The sequence below is a fragment of the Orbicella franksi genome, chromosome 5 (genome assembly GCF_964199315.1).
Source record: "Orbicella franksi chromosome 5, jaOrbFran1.1, whole genome shotgun sequence".
Classification (NCBI taxonomy): Eukaryota; Metazoa; Cnidaria; class Anthozoa; order Scleractinia; family Merulinidae; genus Orbicella; species Orbicella franksi.
In genome coordinates this window covers 20,573,894-20,596,866 of record NC_138149.1, presented here as the reverse complement: position 1 = coordinate 20,596,866, position 22,973 = coordinate 20,573,894, and the positions used below count along the sequence as shown (strand labels likewise).

The 22,973-nt window shown below is 40.2% G+C and overlaps 1 protein-coding gene across 1 annotated transcript; it reads left to right on the top strand.

Moving 5' to 3' along the window:
* The first annotated feature begins 6,522 nt into the window (after positions 1 to 6,522).
* LOC145488399 (uncharacterized) lies at positions 6,523 to 7,650 on the top strand. The gene has a single exon (XM_081467250.1). The coding sequence runs from the start codon at positions 6,821 to 6,823 to the stop codon at positions 7,559 to 7,561; it is 741 nt and encodes a 246-aa protein (XP_081323376.1). The 5' UTR covers positions 6,523 to 6,820; the 3' UTR covers positions 7,562 to 7,650.
* The last annotated feature ends 15,323 nt before the right edge of the window (positions 7,651 to 22,973 follow it).

Genomic DNA, 22,973 nt, shown 5'->3' with positions numbered 1-22,973 from the left:
TTCTGCAATACCTTCTTTGTTGTTGGGTTACTAACATGAAGGTCACGCACCATAGGAAGACTTGAAAAGAGGCAAATTCACAACTCACGAAGAGTCCACACGGGAAAAGTTGACAACCGCCATGTTGTTACGTCACGTTATTGTTTCGCACATTTCCAAGAGTGGAAACTGCGCGGACTGTGCACTACAAAATGTGAAACGTTCTCCGCCTGAATAGGAACTTTGCCACTGGGTACCCATACTCAGGATATGACCCCTCGGTCAAAATTTGAGGCGGCAATATTTTAAGAATCTGTATGAAGCTTGGAAAGGAAGAAAATCGTAGTAAACGCATAGGCATTAGGTACAAAATTCTTATCATTAAAGGCGGTGAAATACGAGATACAAAAACCCTTAACTTGTCGCGCAACATTGTTTCGTTGCAAGTTTTGGTCGATGTTTCACGTTTTTCACCTTGGTGATCAACTTGTCGCGCGACAAAAACATTTGTTGCGGGTGAAGAAAGTTGTTGCGAAAAGTAGAGCGCGGGTCTACCTTGAGCAACAAATGTTGGCTTTGTTGCTCGTTTTTTATTCGAAACTCACAACTTGTCACGCAACAAATTTGCTCATGCTGCGCCACAAGTTGAGGGTTTTTGTATCTCGTATTTTGCCGCCTTAAGAATAAATCAGTTTCGATTAAATATGCAAAACAACTAAAGGCAAAACAAAAACGAACTACGAAGACCCTGGAGACCGAGATTTTAATGCTTGAACGCAAACTTGAAAATAACCTTTCCGAAATTGAGAAGCGTGAAATCCGCACGAAACTAGAGATTAAGAAACAAAGCCTAGAGCAATGGATCAACTACAAAACCCAAGGTTCGATTATCAGGTCCAGAACACGTTGGTACGATGAAGGGGAGAAAAATACAAAGTATTATTTTGAGTCGGAGAAAAGGCATTTTAACAGTAAAACAATAAGAAATCTGAAAATCGATGGCAACATCACTCTAAACACAGATGAAGAAATCTAAATGAAGCGAAACGCTTTTATCAAGCACTGTACGCATCAAACAATACCTCTTTTCAAAACGTTTCTGGTCAAGACCTTTTCTTTCAAAAAGAGAACCACTGTACAATAAGTGATGAAGAAAGAAAACTTTGTGAAGGTCTGTTAACGGCTGCAGAATGTCTGGTAAGTTTAAAAGCTATGGAATCGAACAAGACACCTGGAACGGATGGAATTCCAGTTGAATTTTATAAAGTCTTTTGGAATGACATTAAGCCCTTTTTTCTCGCCGCTATTAACGCTTCCCATGCTAATGGCCTTCTCTCCATATCACAGAGGAGAGGATTATTAACGTTGATTCCAAAAAAGATAAATCTCTATGTTCGGCATAAAAAACTGGAGACCTATCTCGCTTTTGAATTGTGATTATAAAATTGCTGCAAAATCAATCGCTAACAGAATAAAAAGAACTTTGCCTTCGGTGATTGACAGTGATCAAACAGGCTTCCAAAAGAACAGGTTTATTGGTGAAAATATAACGCTGTTAAATAGTATCTTAAGTTACACTGATATCGAAAAAATTCCAGGACTTCTCCTTTTCATCGATTTTGAAAAAGCCTTTGACACTCTTGAATGGTCTTTTATTGAAAAAACTCTAAAATATTATAACTTTGGAGATTCTCTTGTACTCTGGATAAAGCTCTTTTATACTGACATTAGCAGCAGTATACAAAACAATGGCTGGTCTTCAGATTTCTTTAATCTAGGTAGAGGTGTGCGTCAAGGCTGTCCCCTGTCCCCTTACCTTTTTATTTTGTGCGCTGAAATCCTGGGGGCAGCAGTAAGTCGAGATAAATTAATTCGTGGTATTCAAATTTCGGACAATGAATGCAAAATAAGCCAGTATGCGATGATACCACGCTTATATTGGACGGTACAAAGTCCTCTATAGAAAGATCCTTTTTGCTACTTAATATCTTCGCCAAATTGTCAGGCCTAAAAGTCAACTACGAGAAGACCGAACGGATAAACTAGAAATAAATCAAAACATCAAGTGGAGTTCTCGGAAGGTCAAAGCCCTTGGAGTATGGTTTTCGATTAGCAAGGAAGAAGCTGTCATGCTAAATTACCAGGAAAAGAAGGAAAAAATCTCTAAAATCTTAAATTGCTGGCAGCTTAGAAGATTAACTCTGCAAGGGAAAGTTACGGTTATTAAAAGCTTAGCTGCATCTCAGCTTGTTTACATCATGTCATCAATCTTATCTGAAAGAAATACATCAACTTCTGTACAATTTTCTGTGGGATGGGAGAGGGGATAAAATTAAAAGTGTGATATTAAACGAATATAAAGATGGTGGATTAAAAATGTTAGACATTCGATCCTTCAATCATGCTCTGAAATCAAAATGGGTAAAGAAGTATCTTGATGACAACGATTAAGCAAAATGGAAACTATTTTTTGACTTTTTTATTAAACAACATGACGGTAAATTACTTCTGAATGGTAATTTGAAGCAAGCTGATGTAGCTGGTTTAAACATTCAGGACTCTTTTACCAAGGAAGTAATCGAAATCTGGTTAAATTTAATCCATGAAGAAAACCCAACACACTTCGGCAATGCGCCAATTTGGTACAACTCCCTTATAAGAATTGAAAACCGGCCAATCTGTTATTCTGATTGGTCTCGTGCGGGAGTTAATCAGGTCAAAGACTTGCTAGATCAAAAGTTTGACTTTTGTAAAGTATCAGGTTTTAAAACTCGCCACAAAGTTGATACCACCTTTTTAAGGTACTATGGTGTAGTCTCCGCCTTGGCAAAATTAAAAAAGTCTTTTCAGGACCAGGCTGCGATGAACTCTGAAGACCAACGTACTCGTAGTCAAAAGTTACTATCGTCCTCAAGCTTTTGCAATGAGGCGTATAAGTTAATTGTCAAAGGAATCACTTCATCACCTGATAAAAGCCAGAGTAAATGGATAGCTGACTGCGAAAATTACGAAAACTTCATAGAATGGGATAAGTCATATATTTTGCCTTTCTACTGCACGAAATAAACCAAACTTCAGACTTTCCAATTTAAGCTTCTTCACAGAAGAATTGCAACGAATGATTATCTCTATAAAATAGGTATCTCTTTAACAGACATATGTACTTTCTGTGAACAAAAAAAAGAAAGCCTGATTCATCTCTTCTGGGGCTGTGAATTCGTTCAAACCTTTTGGCAAAACATCCAACACTGGTTGATACAGCATCAGATAAAGCCACAGAATTTTTCTTTGACGCTACCAGTCTGCCTGGGACTAGTTGATAATACAGAGGATATACTTCTACACCATGCACTTCTAATTGGCAGATATCACATTTATTCATCGAAAATAAAGAATAATCTCCCGAATTTACAAGTATTTTCACAAACTTTCCTCAAGTGTCAAGAAATCGAAAAAGGTTATGCTTATAAGACAAACACTGTTAAGAAATACAATTCGAAATGGAATCTATTCAAATGAACTGTGACTTTAATCCACTTCTTTCTTTTAGCAGCTCCCCTTTTGCCATTCAATTCTCTTGCCAATTTTACTCTTTACTTTTCCAAAACCTTACACCCGGACTGGCGGCCTCCTTAGTAGTCTGCGTTCTTACGTGTCCTTGTTCCTTTTCCCTTTTCTCTGTTTTTTGTCATCTTGTACACGCTTTTTATAATGAGCATGCTTCCCCAAATCTAGACACAATATTTCAGATCAACTAGAAACAAAATCATTAAGTCGTTAAAAAGTGTGCACCAGCATTATGTAACAGCGTGTGGTAACTACTTAAAAAAAATTGTGATAAATAGCATTAATTTTTTTTTGGTAGAAATATAAGTAATGTGAATCATTAAGTCGTTAAGAATTACATGAAAGTGTGCACCAGCATTATGTAACAGCATGTGGTAACTAGTAAAGAAAAAAAAAGGAAAACAAAATATTGTAATAAATAGCATTTTTTTTTGGTAGAAATATAAGTAATGTGAAATTATCAACGGTTTTTTTTTTCTTTTAAGTAAGGTAGAAATCCAAGAGGTTATTGTAAAAACTGTAAACGGGGTTAATCGTGCCTAAATAATATCATATACATACAATAGGGGGAGGGGAAAAAGTTTTCTGGAATGTAAGTACTGTAACTATAACAAAGTAAGTAGTAGATAAATGTCGTACTGTAGCATTGTATTGTAAGTATTTTTCATTGTATGTAGTGTTTTTTTTTCGGTCTGTTAATGTGGAAATAAAGTTAATAAAAAAAATAAAAAAAAGAATAAATCGAATCACGATCTCTTGATTTGCTTTCCCTTGTTCCGTCACTAGATATAAGGTCTGGTTGATAAATAGTCGTTGATCATATTTCTTTATTTATCCGTAACATCCTTTCTTAGTTGATTATGCGCTTATTCAGCAGATGCAATTCGCACTGAGCTTTCAATGAAACAGCTGTGCGTGCGCATGACATTAGTCATCATTATCATTTGCTCACAAACTTGATTGAGAGAGTTTATTTGATGTTGGTAAGCATCGAGAGGATCGCAGATATCACACGTCCCTAGCAGAAGTAATAGTTAATTCATATCGTTTTGAAGTACAAGCTCCTAAGATAGAACGATCACGTATGACCGTGTAGGTTAGAGGATGGTCGGTAGGTTTAAAAATTCACAAAACTGGGGGGCTGGAGCGATTCCACTTCTGACCGGCTGCATAGGCTGCATAGGCGTGTTTAGGATCGATACCTGAGAAGGATATTAATAAATGAAGGTTTAAAGGCAGGGCAAGATTAGTCATAGAGAGCTACTCGAAAGGGCTAACGTGGAGAGGTTGAGTGGAGATGTAAGAAGAAGAAGATGGCGATTCCTAGGACACATCTTCAGAAACTACTAAATTCAACAACGATCAGTGATACGTCTGAAGGTTATCTAGTCTAATACATACATTTACCGGCGGCTTTAGTTCGTTTCAGGGGCCCGTTTCTCGAAAGCCCCGGAAACTTTTCGGGCCCGTAAAGCCATTTTGTAGTCGATCTGTATCTTAAAACGGAGAAGTGTACACGCCTGAAACTTCTTGTATGAAGGGAACGTCTCTTCATATTAAGAATATGTGAATAAAACAGCTCTGTAATCTAAGGTTCGAGATTTTGCCATCGCTTTACGGACCCGAAAAGTTTCCGGGGCTTTCGAGAAACGGGCCCCTGATCTATCGAATACCAAAGGACGTTCACGCTAATTGTTTTGCAAAATCAGACTAGTTTTCCACGCCCTTTATCTCGGAAACGAAGTCCGTGACCCCCATTTTTTTTTTTTTTTTCATTTCTGAAACAAGTAATTCATATCTGTCCGCAGTAAAAGTTTGAAGAAAATCTATCGAGTGGAACATTTTCGCGCGCACGTCCTTAAGGCGGTAGAGCCCAGTGAAAAACAGTTTTCTAAGGTGTAGACGTCCTTTCTGAAGGAACCACTGAACTTCAGTACATACAAAAATAAGCCTTACAAGCAAAGTCCATTAATTTTACGCTTGGCTTTAGAGATCTGAACGGTATATCAGCAAAATAAAAATGATAAAGTGATGTACACTGGTTGGCGAATTAGCAAAGAAGTTAACAGGGATGGATCGAGTGACCGAGTGAAATTCGTCCCACACAGCAATACTTCTGAATGCCATCTTCATTGGCATTCGGAAGTAAAAATGAGCCTACACACGTGACGGGTGTGGATATTATTAAAAAAGAATTTAAGGCGTTGTCTATACTTTAGATGGGTGTAGATACCGTTGAAAAAGTATTAGCCATTGTTTCATGTGACGGTTGTAGATATAGCTAGATATGGTTGAAAAAAATACTAGCTCTCGTCTAAACCCGGGTGAAGGGTGTAGGCATTGTTAACAAAATCAGCTCTCCACAACGGGAAAAATCATTCCACCAATCAGATGACAACAATAGAAACGTGAAGGGTTTTTTTTTTGTCAACTTTGTGAGCAATAGAAGCATTCAATGGCCGTGATTTGCAGTGAACCCGAACGGTGATCAAGAGTGGTCACATAATCGTATATTAATGATATAGAGCGGTTTTCAATTGAGTGTCGTAAAACCAAAACCAAACCAATTACTTACCAATTAGACTACTCAGCCAATCTCAAACCGTAGTAAAACCAAAACCAAAACCAAAGTAATTGTCTAGTTACTTTCCACACTCAATTGAAAACCGCTCTAATAACCAATGAAATACCAGGTGAACTTTCGCGTGGAAACATGATATCTTCACTAGTGAAAATAACTTGTTCTCTTCACGTGTGAAAAAAATCACCGTTGCTTGGTTACATAATAGATGGCGCCTTTCGCAGCGAAAGTGAAATTTTTTGGGATTTCATTAGTGTTGATATAATAAATAGAACATTACATGTCCACTTGAAGATACGAAATTTCTCGCCTCGTGTTGAAGAATATTTCACTCGTTCACTGCGCTCACTCGTAAAATACTTTTCAACACTCGAAGAGAAATTTCGTATCTCCGCGTGGCCATGTAAGCTCATGTTATATTCTCTATATTTTTGATATCATATAGAAAGTCACTGGTGGTGAAGGTGATATGTGCAGGATATTTTCTCTCCCTAAAGTAAGCTGTTTTGAAAGCCTTGCTCAACAGGGAAATGATTATTCAACCAATCAAATTGCAACCATAGAACGCCAGAAGGCTTGATTTGTTTGCTCTATTGCTTGTGAGTGTTCGCGTGATTAAAATGAACATTAGGAACATTCAGCTCGGACGGTTCTTGCAGCACGTTATCTCTGTCAAATTGAAAGCCACAAGTCATGAAGGTGATATTTGCAGGAATGAATAAAACTGGTACAAAATCGATCACCAAAGCTCTGCGCCATCTTGGGTTTACGGTGTTTGACTGGGAGGAACAAACTTTCGACTTTCTGGATCACTGGGTTGATGTTTTTCAAAATGGCGCCAGGCCAGATGTCAAGCGAGTTTATCAGAATGCTGATGCAGTCGTGGATATACCGGGAAACATTTTCTACGAGGAAATACTGGAATCATTTCCTGACTGTAAAGTGGTTTTGAGCGAACGAGAAGAAGACTCGTGGGTCAAAAGCGTCATGAATCATCTTGAAAACGTGGCAGTTACACCATCCTACATACGCAGCATATTTTCCATGTTATCGCCAACGGCTAGAAAGATCTCACACATATCGGATTCTAACCTTACCGCCGTATTTGGCTCGCTCAATACCAAATCCACGTATGTTTTCAGAAAGCGCTATCGTCTCCACAATCAACGTGTTAAGTCTGTGGTTCCCGCTGACAAGCTGTTGGTGTATAACGTAAAACAAGGATGGAAACCATTGTGTGAATTCGTGGCCTGTACGACTCCGGCTATTCCCTTCCCGTATGAAAATATTGATGCTGAAATAACTAAGGTGCAATTGGACATGACTAGAACGGGTCGGCAGGCAAAAAGAGAAATACAGCGCAGTGTATTCATAATTTTCTGTGTGCTTGTAATGGTCGTAGCTATAATTATGGCTATTTGTGTAAGTTATTGACGATATGAACCGATTCCATTGAGACCAAAATGTAAAAGGTTCTCTGACCAATCAGAACTTACTCATCGGTCAAAATTGTGGCTGCAATATTTTAAGGATTTGTATGACGCTTCAAGCTAAAATTGATAGCGAAATAAAATGTTAATAAAATAAAAAGCTCGTTATTAACGCCGTTATTGGGATAATTCACTAGATTAGCCTTTACCATTTGGATAATCTCGGCTCACTCCCTACTTAGATGTTCTAAACTTTATTCTTTATTGAGAATGTATTTAAGTCACGACGTTTCGACCTCTCTGAGAACATTCTCAAGTGCAAAGAAAAAATACAAAATTAGCATAAATATAACCGCAGTAAAAATAATTGAAAATGTCACGAACGGTAGAATGCAATGAAAGATGTGTTGATTAGTGATAAAAATATTTACGAAGCTAAAAAGGGACTTAAAACAATGAGACAATAAAACATTACTGATACACTTTTAAAGAACTTATTTAAATAGACCAACTAAATGATTCAGCAGGAATTGAATCACACTGTTTGTCCAGTGTTGGTTTCCCGTTTCAGTTAATTGACAAAAAACATTTCGAAAATAAAACAGTCAACAAAATCGATTTCTAAGAAATTACTCATTAGTATTCCTTAATTTCTAATCTGTACTTGTATAAATCAGAGCCGAGTTAGATAAATAGGGATATCAATATTACATGGCCAGGCGCAGATACGAAATTTCTCTTCGAGTGTTGAAAAATATTTCACGAGTGAGGGAGAAATTTCGTATCTCCAAGTGGCCATGTAATGGTCTATTTATTACATACACCAATATAATTTATTATATGCACCAATGAAATCCCAAACCATTTCACTTTCGCTGCGAAAGGCGCCATTTATTATGTAACCATAGCAACGGCGATCGTTTCACGTGAAGATATCATCTTTTCGCACGAAAGGTCACCTGGTATTTCATTGGTTTTTATAATATAAACTAGTTTACCTAAATGGTACAAAATGCTGCCGAAGGGAAGGAGGATGTAAGGAGTGTCAATGCAGAGAAGGGTTGTTCCCATACCGTCGATAACAGTAACAAACTGGTTTATTTAACTTTTCGGATTACTGCACTCAGCAGCACTAAGCTTCATTACATTTTTCATTGCTCATCGTACCGACAAAACGCACGCTCTTATACGGCCGTCGATAAAACCAGGAACATGGAACATTCCGGAACATCCCGGAACATTCCGGAACATCCCGAAACAGCGAATAATTATCATAATTACGCGAAAAATATGTAAAATAAAATTTTAAAAAATTAAATCAAACAAAAATAAACTGGTATCGGCTCGGAAAATAGAAATAAACGAAAACATGAAAAAAGGAAAAAAGAAAGAAAAATGAAAGTGACTGCAATGAGTGAAGGCTCCTCTTCTTTCCCGCCAGTTGCGTCACGTCGCTTTTCAGCACTCTGTTTTTCAACACAAGCATGGACGATTCTGACGATGAATGCCAGGTAATTCATTGCGTAATTGATTTCTTCAACATCCGAGGTGTTTGTCTGAGCATCATACAGTTGCTTGTTAAGTCAGTATTCATAGTTTTGTCCCTATCCCATCTTCACGTTGCTATTTATGATCCCCAGTTTTCGGGCCGCTCCGCTAGGAACGCCTGGCACTACGACCCACTAAGTGCAGACTCGGCCTTTCCGGAAGCCCGAGTAACAAGCAAGTTATTATTAATAAACTGGTGGTAATTGTAATGTTATGGCAGAGATCAGAAAGATAACTTTTTATTCCAGCTAACGAGTACAAGCGCACGTGTATATTCTGTCTCCTCCTACTGCGCATGCTCAAAACCTGATATGTTTACATCTCCACCCTAAAAACTTTGCCGGGTGAAAGAAACAAACTTGGTCTCTAAATTGGAACCTAAATAACGCAAGTATTGTTCAAATTGAATCCAACGCAACAAAATTCTCAGACGGCTAAGCCGAGTTGTTCTGATTAACAAAGTTTAAAGGTCCAGCCTTAATGGCTTCTTTACAACACGACCACTTCTGGTTGTCAGATGTTGGTCGGCACTTCCCTCACCAACTGTAGCTGGTTTCTGGGGTGTCTGGGGTAATCCTGGTGACGGGACTTGGTGAGATGTAAATGTAGGTGCACTGGGCTGTGGTGGATTGTCTTGGCTAGAGAGCAGTTGACCTTCAAGGCTTGGTGCTACTTGGCCTGACGGTTTTAACTGTATTCTGTTGCGCCTTAGTTCAGAACCACTGTTTGTCTCTACAATGTAGGATCTTGGCTGGTTCATTTGCTCTTTCAGTGTTGCCGGAGTCCAGGTCTTGGTTTTTGGTTGAAACACCGATACTGGTTGGCCTGGTACTAGCTTTTGTAGCTCACGTGTGGACTTGCCATCATGCTGCTGTTTCTGAACATCTTGGCGGTGCTGCAGCTGATCTTGGTGGCATTCTTTTGCTTGTGACCGTTGGAGTCGTCCACTGCTGGGTAGTTGTGTGCGATATTCTCTATTGTTCAGTAACTTGGCTGGTGATGGTAAGTTGCTATCGACAGGCGTGGCCCGGTATGACAAGAGCGCAAGATACGGGTCCTGTCCTGCAGCCTCGGACTTCCTTAGAAGGTTCTTTACGGTTTGTACCATCCTTTCTATGAATCCATTGCTCTTTGGATACACTGGTGAGCTAGTAATGTGATTGATACCCCATTGGTCACAGAACGCTGCAAATTCCTTGCTGCTGTATTGAGGGCCATTGTCAGATACCAGGGATTCTGGTATACCATGTTCTGCAAAGATTGATTTGAGGTGGTTGATTATTGCAGCAGATGTCGTTGAGCTCAACTTTCTAACGATGGGATATTTGCTGTAATAGTCTGCGACTAGTAAGTATTGAGCACCTCCATAGTCGAACAGATCGCATCCAAGCCTCTGCCATGGATAACTGGGTACATTGTGTGGATGCAATGTTTCTTTTGGTTGTTGTTTGGAGAACTGTGCGCATGTCGGACAGTTCTCTGTCATCTGTTTGATGTCCCTTGATATGCCTGGCCAAAACAGGCTGTCCCTTGCTCTCAGGAGACACTTCTCTGTTCCCATATGTCCTTGGTGTATGATTTGTAACATCTGTGGGCGTAGCTTACTGGGAATTACGAGTTTGTGTCCCTTGAGAATGAGGCCATTTTCAACACTCAGGTCCTCTCTGAAGTTCCAGAACTCTTTCAGGTCTTGTGGGCACTCATTTGGATATTCTGGCCATACATGATGCACGACATCTTTTAAGTGACTGAGTACAACGTCTTGATCAGTGTACTCTCGTACTTCATCTAGTTTGGCAGGGCTGGCTGGCAGTGTTCGAGAGATTGTGTCCAGTTCCACCACGGGGACTTCGTTGTCTTCTGCAGGGGGCTCCATGTGGCTAATCCTGGAAAGGGCGTCTACTATCACGTTGCTTTTTCCTTGAATGTACCTGATCTCCACGTTGTATTTGGCCATTTTAAGTAGGAGCCTCTGAAGGCGTGGTGGTGCGCTCGATATGCTCTTCTTCCAGATGCTTTCGAGCGGCTTGTGGTCAGTTTCGATGACCACCTTACCAAATACGTAATGGTTAAGCTTTTCAAGCGACCAACAGGCAGCGAGTAACTCTCGCTCTATGTTGCTGTATCGAGACTCAGTTTCAGTTAGTGATCGACTGGCATAGCACACTGGTTTGCCCTCTTGCGTCAACACACATCCAATGCCTTTAAGGCTTGCATCAGACTGGATTAGGTTCTCCTTTTCTGGGTCGTAATAGGCTAGGACTGGTACTTCAGTGATTGCTTGTTTGAGGTTCTGGAATGCCCTTTGGTGTTCTGGTTGCCACACGAATGGTACATCTTTTTTCATCAGCTGTCGCACAGGTTCTGACACTTGGGCTAGAATGGGTGAGAACCTGTTCAGGTAGTTAATCATGCCCAAAAAGCACTGCAGCTCTGTAAGGTTCTTCGGGGATGGCATATCACGGATTGCTTTGATTTTGGTTTTGCCAGGGCGGATCCCGTCGGGGGTCCATGTGAGCCCGAAGAAGGATGCTTCCTTCACTTTAAACTGGAATTTGTCCGGGTTAAATCTCACATTGTTCTCTCTTGCTGTGTCAAGGACAGTTAGTATGTGCTGATCATGTTGTGCTTCGCCCGTGCCATAGACAAATGTGTCATCTGCAATACCGCTGAGCCCTTCAAGTCTGCCAAAGACCATATCCATTTTTTCTTGAAACACATCTCCACTGCACGTAAGGCCAAATGGAAGTCTTGTCCATCTATGCTTTCCCCATGGGGTGTTAAAGGTGCACAGCCTACTGCTTTCCTCGTCAAGACTAACTTGCCAAAATCCACTGCGTGCATCAAGGATACTGAAGTGGGTGGAGCCGCTGACTTTCGGTATCACATCATCTATGGTTCTCACATAGTAGGGGTTGCGCTTGATTGCTTTATTGAGATTCCGAGGGTCCAAGCACAGACGGATCGACCCGTTGGGTTTGATGGTGACCACAGCAGAGTTAACCCAAGGGGTATATTCATCTTGGACCTCAACCAGAATTCCAGATTCTTTTAACTGGTCTAGCTCTTCTATGTAGGCTTTCTGTAGTTGTACTGGAACCTGTCTTGGAGCATGCTGTACTGGGGGAATGTCAGGGTTAGTTTCGATGTGGTACGGGGGTCCTGGAAAGCAGCCAATTCCTGTAAAGATATCCTGATATTCTTCCAACAAATAGTCCTTTGTCAGTGGGAAGGGGTGTTGTTTGCCTCTGATGTCAAATAGTTTGACAGTATTTGCATTGGGCATGGGCTTTTCACTTTGTGCAACATTCTGGGTGGTTGTATTTGTGCTGGCTGTGACTGGCCAGTTGAGCTTTAGGAGGTTCAGATCTTGTGCAGACATGTTACCAATTATGGCAGGGCCATCAACGTCAACAACTTCTGCTTGGATAACTCTGGGGTTGGAATTGTTAGGACCCTTCACATATATTTGGCAAGATCCAAGATTTGGGATCTCGGCTCCACCATAAGCAGTTAACTTCACTGTAGGTTGTTGTAAGCTTAGTGTCTCAGGGCTTAGTTGCTTGTATAGGGACTTGGGTATAATGTTTGTTTCAGCACCTGAGTCTATCTTACAGAGTGCATTCATTTGTTTTCCTTCTGGCTTCAGTGCCAAGGAGACTTCTAGCAGAGCCTTTTCTCTACAGGATACAACGTTTACACTCATGGCCAGGGGTGTTGCTTCAATTGGGCCCAGGAACACATAATCATCTAATGATTGGGTAGGCTCTGACTCAGGTATGGCATTGTTATTACTAGTAGCTTCAATCTCATGCACATCCTTCTTTTTAAGTTTTGAAAAGCATACCTTGGCAAGGTGTCCCACCTTTTGGCAGTAATGGCACGTTGCATTTCTTGCTGGGCACTGTTCATGAGAGTGAGGGCCCCAACCACAATTCCTGCAGAGCTGCGTTTTTCCTGACTTGTTGCCTTTTGGGTTTTGCCTTGATCCACCGGCTACTGGGTTCAGCTGGTCGCTTTGGAATTGGTTTCTCCTGGTTGAGCTAACAGGGTGTACTGCTGACACTACTGGGTTCATTAGCTGAAGCTGCTTGTCTGCTGATTCGTCTGCTTTTGCCATTTCTCTAGCTTTACTAAATGTCAGAGCATTTGCTTCTTTGAAACACTCCTTTCTGACATGGTCTGAATTCATGCCGAGTACAAGGAAGTCTCTCAAGAATCGATCATGATGTTCCGATGGATAGTTGGCTTCTTTGACAAGGATTCTAAGCTTTGCAATAAATTCTTCTAACGATAGTGTACCTTGTCGAGGATTGTGTAGCTCCCAGGCGGCGATCAGCTCGTTTGAGTGAGGTTTCACGTAGTTTTCGAATTTCTTCCAGTAGTTTTCCAGTTTCTTTTGTTCGTCTGCCGAGAGGCCCCAGCTGTTGAACAGCTCCAAGCCGTGCTCACCGGCCCAGTAAAGCAGGTGCTTACAATGAATTTCTTCGTCAATTTTGGCCATCGGCCCCGTAAAGAGCAGTTCACAGCGTTGTTTCCACATTTTGAAGCGTGAGTATAGGTTTTCATCCGTGCTCCAGTCCATGGTTGGACCCTTGTCAATGAATGAGGCGCTGGCGTCCATGTTGTTTTCTTGAATCGATCGTACACGTGTCGTTCGGAAATTACTTCACTCTTCCACCTTCTCCAGTGTATCGAGCTAAATGGTATGTTTGGTTACTTCGCGATCCCACTTCTGACACCATGTAATGTTATGGCAGAGATCAGAAGGATAACTTTTTATTCCAGCTAACGAGTACAAGCACACGTGTATATTCTGTCTCCTCCTACTGCGCATGCTCAAAACCTGATATGTTCACAGTAATCAAAGATTTATAGAGCAACGCGTTCACGCGAGGTTTTCGCATGTCTGGTTTACTTTGGTGGTGTTCGAATAGCTCGATAGAAAACTAAGTTTGATCGAATGTCAGATAACGATCTGCACGTGAAGTGGAACTTGCGATGAATAGATTATAACCTGCGGTAAAAGTATTTTGAATTAATTAAGTATTAACTTGTACCGGACAAACATTTTCCAGGAGATGCATTTGAACTGTTGGCGACACTTAGAATTCAATTTCAGATCGCCAACACTTGTAACAAATATTTCTAGAGACAATGAAGTTTTGACCAGCGACTCCGCAAGACAGCGCGCGCGTCGCCAAATGTTTTTAAATTTTGTGTTTGTATTTGTTTACACTATCATCAGAGGTCGAGCAGTCAGAACTAGTTTAGACAAGAAACTCGACACCGAAGAGTTTCTATTTCTATCTCATGGAGAAACTATTTCTTCATGAGAAATCGTGTATACGTATATCTTCGTATTGACGAAATGAATTGAATAAAGAAATCATACTCGTGTACCCATACTTTTAGGTCTAATTAAGGAGTTCGAACGCCACCACCTTAGTGTTTTGTGAAGAACGAAATCTGGGAATAAAGGACAGTCACGTGATTAAACTGACGGTGAACGACTGGAAGGAATGGATTACTCTTCTTAGTTGCTAGCCTTCACTCATTGCAGTCACTTTCCTTTTTCTTTCTTTTTTCCTTTTTTATGTTTTTGTTTTTTTCTATTTTCCGAGCTGATACCAGTTTATTTTTGCTTGATTTAATTTTTTAAAATTTTATTTTACATATTTTTCTCGTAATTATGATAATTATTCGATGTTCCGGGATGTTCCGGAATGTTCCGGAATGTTCCGAAATGTTCTATGTTCCTGGTTTTATCGACGGCCCTCTTATACAAGTACAACCGGAATTTTCAGGAAACTTTTCTAAAGAATTTAAAAATAGCATTAGTGCAAGGTTTCTAAATTCCAACATTACTTGAGAAATAGAACATTCCAGAAGGTTTTAGGTCACGGATGAATAACTTCCAGTTCGAGATTTTAAATAACAGCAACAAGCCGTATTTTGCGAAGGACTGGAATGAAGTATATTCTTCCCCCGTGTGATTTCCAAAATGTTGACTACAGTTGTGCAGATAAAAAAATATAAACGGTACCACTACAATCTGTGATTTTTAAAATGATTTTAACTTCAACAGATCGCAAATAACACTTGCTGAGAGGGAACTCTGCTTCAAACTATAAAACAGATGCCTGGTTAAAAATAAAAATTTTGCTTGCTGTTGTGGCAATTGACACAGTTAAACATCATCAATAGAACAATATAACGTTGAACCTTTTCAACGAGTGATTACAACTGGTTTACCTCTACATTTCTGGTTTTGAGACCTTTAACACTTACGGTAAGCTGACGATAAAATTTTGAACTGACTTGGTTCTCTATCCGGCGGCGGGCGCCTTTGACCTACACTAACCTCTTCGTTTCTGTAATTTTTCAAATGACTTCTGTTATAGTATTAGATGAGACTCCACAAGAGTGATATTCTGGACTGATGTTCTTGTTGTTACCGATAGCTTTCTTCCTCATTCAGTTTCATCGATCGATTACTTTATCAAGTAAAGTTTACCTTACCTTTACCTAGAGCACATGGAAAACAGCGCAGACTAAGTTTACAAAGAAAAGAGGAACGATAAAAGAAGCGCCAAAAATAGCAATACACACAGCAGAAAACTGTCACTTACACTGCGACCAACGATACACGAGAAAGAGCACAAGATCAGACTGCGCATCACAATTCTTCCATTCGCGCATAACCACAATTCCTTGCGCTTCGCAGAAACGTGTTCAAGGCCAATACAATGTGACCTTTTCCCGATTAGCTGTCTCGTTCGTTCGCTTCAGGCTCACTCACTGCGGCAGCAATTATCTTGTCTTGTCTTGTCTTGCTTCAGTGACACCAAATCTTAAACACGTTATTAAAAGGCTGTGTATAAGCCTTCGCCAGTCTTGCGGTTAATTATTGATTTAAGAGAACCATTTATTCTAAATTTCTTTCCGGCTGACTTTCAGGTTTTCCGCAATTTTTTAACTTTGGTTTCGAGAACACCAGAGAAAATTTCTGGAATGTTTATTGTTTCGCGACCAATCAGATGGGAGATGAAACTGTAAAAAGATAACCCCCAAACCGCAACATGGATTAAGATGGTTCGATACAGTTTTTTTTTCTGGACCATACCTAGCATTTTCAATTGGCGTTTTACCAGCCTTCCCTTACTCTGATCGATACGTGGAAATAAAACAAGTTTTTGGAAAAAGATTGAAGTTTGGTTGAATGTGTTTTGTAAGGTAATCGATATTTCCATGGAAACGAGAAACCAAAAATATGAAAATCGGTAAAGCATGAATTTTGTACGAACCAGCTCTGTTGTGGAAAATCTGATGCCAATTTCTGAAATTAAGATGTATGGCAAGGGGAATATGCAAGAATAAAACAATTCTGTATGGTTGATTTCGAATAAGTCGCAAAAACATTTTAAACCGTGCTTTTTTGGTTAATGAACTTAAATGGACTGAAAGGAGAACGCTATTTTAATGAAATTGCTCCAAAAGACACCAAAATGTGTCTTAAAGTTCTGTTTTGAAGCCGTGAGAGTTTTGTTGATTTGTATTTTCTTGATCTCTAGAACGAGACTTTTTCTCAAGGTCACTTCCATAATAAATTTAGAACAATTTTCTATTTTAAGCGTTTTTTCGAAAATCTTGAAAACGGCTTAATAGGTTTTTTTAAAACGTTAACCATGCATGCCTGATAATATTAACAATTTTATTCGAAAGATTCATTAGCATTGATACACTGGAACTTTTTTGGTGGTGTTCACGGTTTTACTGGAAAGTCTGTAACATTTTTAGGCGTGAATTATTTTAAAAAAGCTACAGTGTGCTTATAAAGTTGATCTTATGAATATTCGCTTTTTAGGTGAACGCACTGTTAACCCCTACACATAATATGGATTTTGCATGTGCAGCTTGAAATCCTCCAAAATTGGGCTCGCCATTGTTGTAGCTACCCACACAGAACGGCCACTCATAATATAAAGATTTAGTCAAGCCTAAAAGCGGAGTTCCTGGGCCGGGTTCTTCAAAGTGTGATTAAGCTAACCCAGGATAAGCGAGAATTTTGATTTCAGTTTTTTAACCTTTCGTTGAGGTTTTCTGTTTATATTGTTTAGCTTTCTGAGTTTGAATAACCTCAAACTACACAGAACATAAGCAGTGAAAAACATTTATATCCAAGAAATATTTATACTTAACCTTGAGGCCGCCACCTAATCAAAAGCCAGTATTTTGGACAGCGGTCCACTTAAAAAAACACGTGATCTCACTGAGTTCCCGATTAATAACGATGATAAACCCGCGATATGGTCTCGTGATACAGGTCAGCGGATACCTTGATATTACAGGTTTCAATTGACCATGACATGGATGTCCAATATCAAGGAAGTTCGCTATAATCCATGCCAAAGCTCGGTCAACCTATTAGCTGGGGCATGGCTGCCACGTTGCGCGACGTCGCCGTCGTCGTCGTCGTGCGTACGCGCCCACGAGCAATACCGCTTGCCAAAATGACGATGAGAGAAGCGATACACGGGTTCCCATGAGTATGGTACTCCGCTTGTGGCAAGAGTTCTTAAACAAGTTGTTATTATTCTTGGCGTTGAACAAGTTTCGTTTCCTAGGGTGCGACGAGTGAGTGAGTGATGAGGGGCGCGGGTATTCTCTCCTCGTTTCTTTCCCTATTAAATTTGCATATTCTTAACTCAGTCCCACGTGTCCAGGATTTCCGGAACAAAACCCAACTACCCGTAGTCCAAGTTGTGTAAAATGCTCATAACGCTTTCACTTTTCCCAGTGAAGTTCAAAATGGAGAGTTTACTTTGTTAAATTCAATATTAAAAGAGTGATGGTTTCCACTGAACACCGAGGCCTTTGTACTTTACAGGTCAGTGGACGGTGAAACTCAGATGGAGGCTTAGAAATATCCTGACGTGACAACCTCGGACTTAAGGTGGTTCAAAACAGTTTCCATCACTTTCCAAGTATTAGATTTTGATGGGCCATTATAACCATTCGTTATCAGTTGATGCTACAATCATGGTAGCAAAAAACTGCCTAAACATTGATAAACACGTTGCAATACGTTTCGTGACGCAATAGGTTACCATAGCAACACACTTAAAACACCCTTAAGGACGGTGTCTTTCTCAATGCAAAGGTCTTTTCGCCAAATTTAGACTAAATGGAAAAAGTAGATCTTATCAAGGGTTATTGGAATCCACAAAGAAAACTAGTGGTAGACACGCATTTTTCTGAGATAATTAGCCCTGAATGCTGACGTCTATTTTTCTGTAAAAGAAGGGAAAGATATTTCTTCACAGATTTCCATAGAATTCGCCTTTACACACAGAAATGCAAACATATTTATAAAGATCTTTAAACTACATGGCAAATGGTAACATAAAAACCACTTTTGGTATGCTTTTAATTAGAAAATCGTCGCAGCAGCGCTTTTAGCGACAGCCTTCCTCTGGTTTAGCCAAAGTACAGTCTAAATAGCCTTTCCTCACAAACAGAAACTAATCACTTGTTGAATAGGCTTGCCACTTCCATTTCAGAACATAAAATGTAGGGGTAGCCACCCGTTTTTAAACTGATGGAAGACGTTAAAATACCTATAACTTCAAAATATAATTTTTAGCGGGATTAAATCTTTGTATTGTATGGAGAAAAATGTTGCAAAAAGTTTTGTTTTTGGTCAAAACCGCGATTTTTCATGAATTTATTAATTATTTAGCACACGACTGAGGGTAACGGAGATCGGGGCTAGTGACGTCAAACAAGGATATTGGCGCCAGTTTTGAACTGAAGTGAAGAGGAGTAGATATTGAAGAGTAGTAATAAAGGTCGGCACACACGAGGGGACTAGCTAGTCCCTGCAACGAGTCGCGGGGACAAGTCCCATCGTGTGAACTGGCCATTTTTGCTTCAAAATCGAGTCGCAGGGACTAACTTTGGTCTGTGCCACTAGTCCCACGAATTCAAACCAGTTTGAATTTTTGGGACAAGTCCTTGCGACTTGCTCCTCTAAACGTTTCGTGTGAACTGTGCGTGTGACAAGTCCCTGCGACCAGTCCCTTCTTGTAAACTCTTCAGGGGAGAAGTCGCAGGGACTAGTCCCCTCGTGTGTGCCGACCTTAAAGTGCCTATGAAGTGAAAATTGTTTTTATTTAGTTATAATATTTACCTTTCGAAAAACAAGATTCCAAAGTTTGAAACGACTAGCTTTAAAACTAACGATTTTACAAGCGCCCAAAGTTGTGCTATTTTGCCCTCAAAAATGGTCAGGGGAATGGGTCGAGTTTAATCCAAAAATACCAGGACGTCACTTTGGTGCCTCACATTTGTTTTCACAGTCAGAGTTTCTTGTATCCAATGAGTATTTTCAGTACGAAAAGATGTCGAGCGATACAGAAATGAGCGAAATTTCAGAAATATCTAGCAGCCCCGAAGACGAAGAAACCAGTGAGGGAGAGGAAGAAGACTTCGAGGTAATTTACAGCCAAATTAGGCTCTACCAAGACGAACCTCCAGCAGAAGACGCCGAAGAAAACACAGAAGAAAATGAAGTCGATGAAGATGGCCTTACACCAGCGGCGCTGGAAGCGAGAAGAGAAGAGAAGAGAAGTTCCGGTTAACTCGTGGTTGGTATACAGTATTTTTTATCGTAGACTTTTACGCTGTAATACCCGACTTTAAGTTGCGAAATCATGAAGACAAACCCGACTTGCTGTATCAAGCATGTCAATATTTACATCATAGAAGATCGAACTTTTAACTTACACTTCCCGCTTTCTTTCTCCATCCGAAAGTAAAGGATCTTTCGGCATGAATCTCTCAATTTTTCTTTTTTTGCGTTAAGCTCACTTCCATCGTATGACTTCCACTTGTCTTTCAGGTGCCAATGTGAACTATGCAATGACGAAAACTTAGTCGGTGCGCGCGAGTTTCGTTGCTGTAGGGAAGTCGCCAATGCGTCTGGTAAAATGACCTTCGATGGATCGATTGAAAGCAATTCCTGTAGAACACAACACGACGATTTCAGAATCCCTCGTTGGCACAGCGTCCTTCTTAAGAATGGCTTTCATCTTTAGCCCCTGAGCTTCCATGCTGCTAAGAATCGATGGGCTTCGCACGTAGCACGAGTCTTCAAAGTGTACCGAACAGAGCGACGTGTATTTTGAGGCAGGATCTTTGAAATCGTGTCTGTGTCTACGGACAAACTGGACCCATTTTGCCCTCACAGCCGGATCAGACGGGAACTGATACATTCTTGTACCAGACGTGAACGAAGTATTACGGCAACTTTGCTGGTTAGAGGCACCAGCAACGCAATATCGCCCACGCAGTTTCTCTTAGCTTTCTTTACGTCCGCCATTGTAAGATCTGACTGAGGCACCAAAGTGACGTCAGAGGTTATTATCCCGTGGTATTTTGACCGCGCGATACACACTTACGCCGTAAGCCGGAAGTAGCATGAAAGCGAGGCCTAAGGGCCCTCCAGATGTTTCCCGCGAACTTTGAAAGAGTAAACATGGAGGCAGAAACCTCTTCAATTCGCAATTTAGAAGTGGAAAAGTTGAAACCAGAAGATATTCCTGGTGCAGTCATAGAAAATGAAAGTCAGATTGGAAAGTGGACAGTGGAAAAATTAAAGTTTTGGTTGAAATGTAGACGCCTAAACCAGCAAGGAAATAAGAAGCAATTGTTAGAAAAGTAATAACTCGGCCAGTGACAGCTGCAGGTTGATGTTTACATTTTACTATTGCTGCTATTTAATGCACTTACGTTTGAAGTTTCATTTTTATTCCTTTTTATGACAGAGTGCTGGCATTCAAGGCCATACCGAAATACCGTGATAATGTTTACGACCCAGACCCAGAAAAGAGCTACACAAAGGCGAAACTTCGAAGACATTTAGGAAATGTTAAAGAAAACGTGGCAGATAATTTGTCGATTTCTTCGTCAGCCGAAAATCCAGAGGTTTTGTTTCCAACGGATGAAGTGGCGAATGAAGTTTTCAACAATAACTTTTCAGTTCTTCCAAATTTTGCTCCGATGGATGCGTTTCAGCATATCAAAAATTCCGGCAAGTCTATGAAGAAGTATGATAATGTTGATGTTGTTGTGAACTCAAATGACAAAGGGTTACGAATGATGAGATTTGTCCATGACAAGTGTATAAGGATCCACAAAAAAATTATGTCTTTGTGAGAGCCTGTTGTTGGGCCTTTTACAAGAGAGATCGTAAATACAAGATTAAATTAACAGTGCAAGAAGGCAGTACGTGTACTGATAAAATTAAATCAGCATCCTGTGATCGTCAGTGCCCAGCATCCAAAAGCGAATGCTGCTGTCATATAATGGCAGTTATTTGGAAACTGGAAGGCATGACAAGAAAGGGAGAGTTGAAAGAGTGCGACAATAGAGCATGTACGTCAAAACCGCAACATTGGGGCAAAGGAGGAAAAAGAGAAGTTAACTGTTCACCGGTAATGACTACAAGTATTGTAAAACCAAGGCATGCATCTGATGGGCCAGGTAAAAGGTAAAGGGGGATACATAATCAATTCTATGATCCTAGACCGGTGAAGTCAACAAAAATTGACCCTGACTCCATAGTTAAATTAAAGGAAAATCTTCAAGAGATCAATCCAAAACTTCCATTTGCTTTGATGGTGCCAGAAGACAGAAATATTCCTACTGTAAACACCTTGATTGGGCTAGTGGCAAGAGGATCAGTGCTCCACAAACAGCTTCAATGATTTCAAATGGGTAGCACAAACCCTGTCACCTCCTGTGATCCAATTTCTTACCAGTCACCCAATGCAGCAATGAATGGAAGTGGTAATGAAAGTTCCTACCCAAACAAATTCAAATGTTACTGATGGTCATTTTACCAACCACTCAGAAAATTCTACTGACAGTCAGCTCAGGCATACACCCATTGAACCCGAGTGTCTCAACAACAGTTGCCCCAGCCACGGTTTTACTAATTTTCCTCTACTACCCAACAAATGTTGCGAGGAAACTGTTGAAACTGTTGCTAATGCTCCAACCATCTTGAATAAGGTTCAAGTATCCCTTCAAGCAGCACAGTAGCTTTACGCCTAGACAACTGATCAAGCAAATAACAATGTATGGTATGAAGAGAGAAAACACCGCATCACAGCGTCAAAGTTGGGCAAAATTTTGAAAAGAAAGAGTCAGCCAACACCTGAATTCATCCGAGCAATCTGTGACCAAGTTGATATCAGCAACTTGCCCTTTGTTAAATATGGCAGAGAAAATGAGGACAAAGTTGCAGATATGTATGTCCAAAAAATGCATGAGGAAGGGAATACTGGACTGAGAGTGGCAGAAGTTGGTTTATGTGTCAACCCATTCCTACCTCATTTAGGGGCATCTCTAGATCGTGTTGTTTTTGATCCCATGTCAAATGATAAGTTTGGAGGAGTGGAGATAAAAACTAACCCAAAGGCAGGATCCATGGGTCTCTCAATAGCTCAAACTCAGCAAACCATTTTTTGGTTTCAAAAGATGGCAAATTTTTCTGAACACTGACCATTCATACTATTATCAACTTCAGGGTCAGTTGGGCCTTTCTGTGCTCTCATGGATTGACTTTGTGGCACATTCAGGCATAGGAGACATATTCAAACAACGAGTGTTTCCTGACAAAGACTTGTGGTCCAAAACTATGGTTCCTAAATTGAAATCATTTTATTTCAACCATGCTCTGGATTTTTTCTTGTTCAATGAACCTAAAACTTATTAACATTGAGGAATTTGGTTCTTGTACAATGAATTTAGTTCACATGAACTGACCTCAAGTAATCACAGTAACTTTTAAAATGTCAAAA

What these genes read in the sequence shown, in the direction of transcription:
- LOC145488399 (XM_081467250.1), top strand. Translation starts at nt 6,821, where the DNA reads ATGAAGGTGATATTTGCAGGAATGAATAAAACTGGTACAAAATCGATC.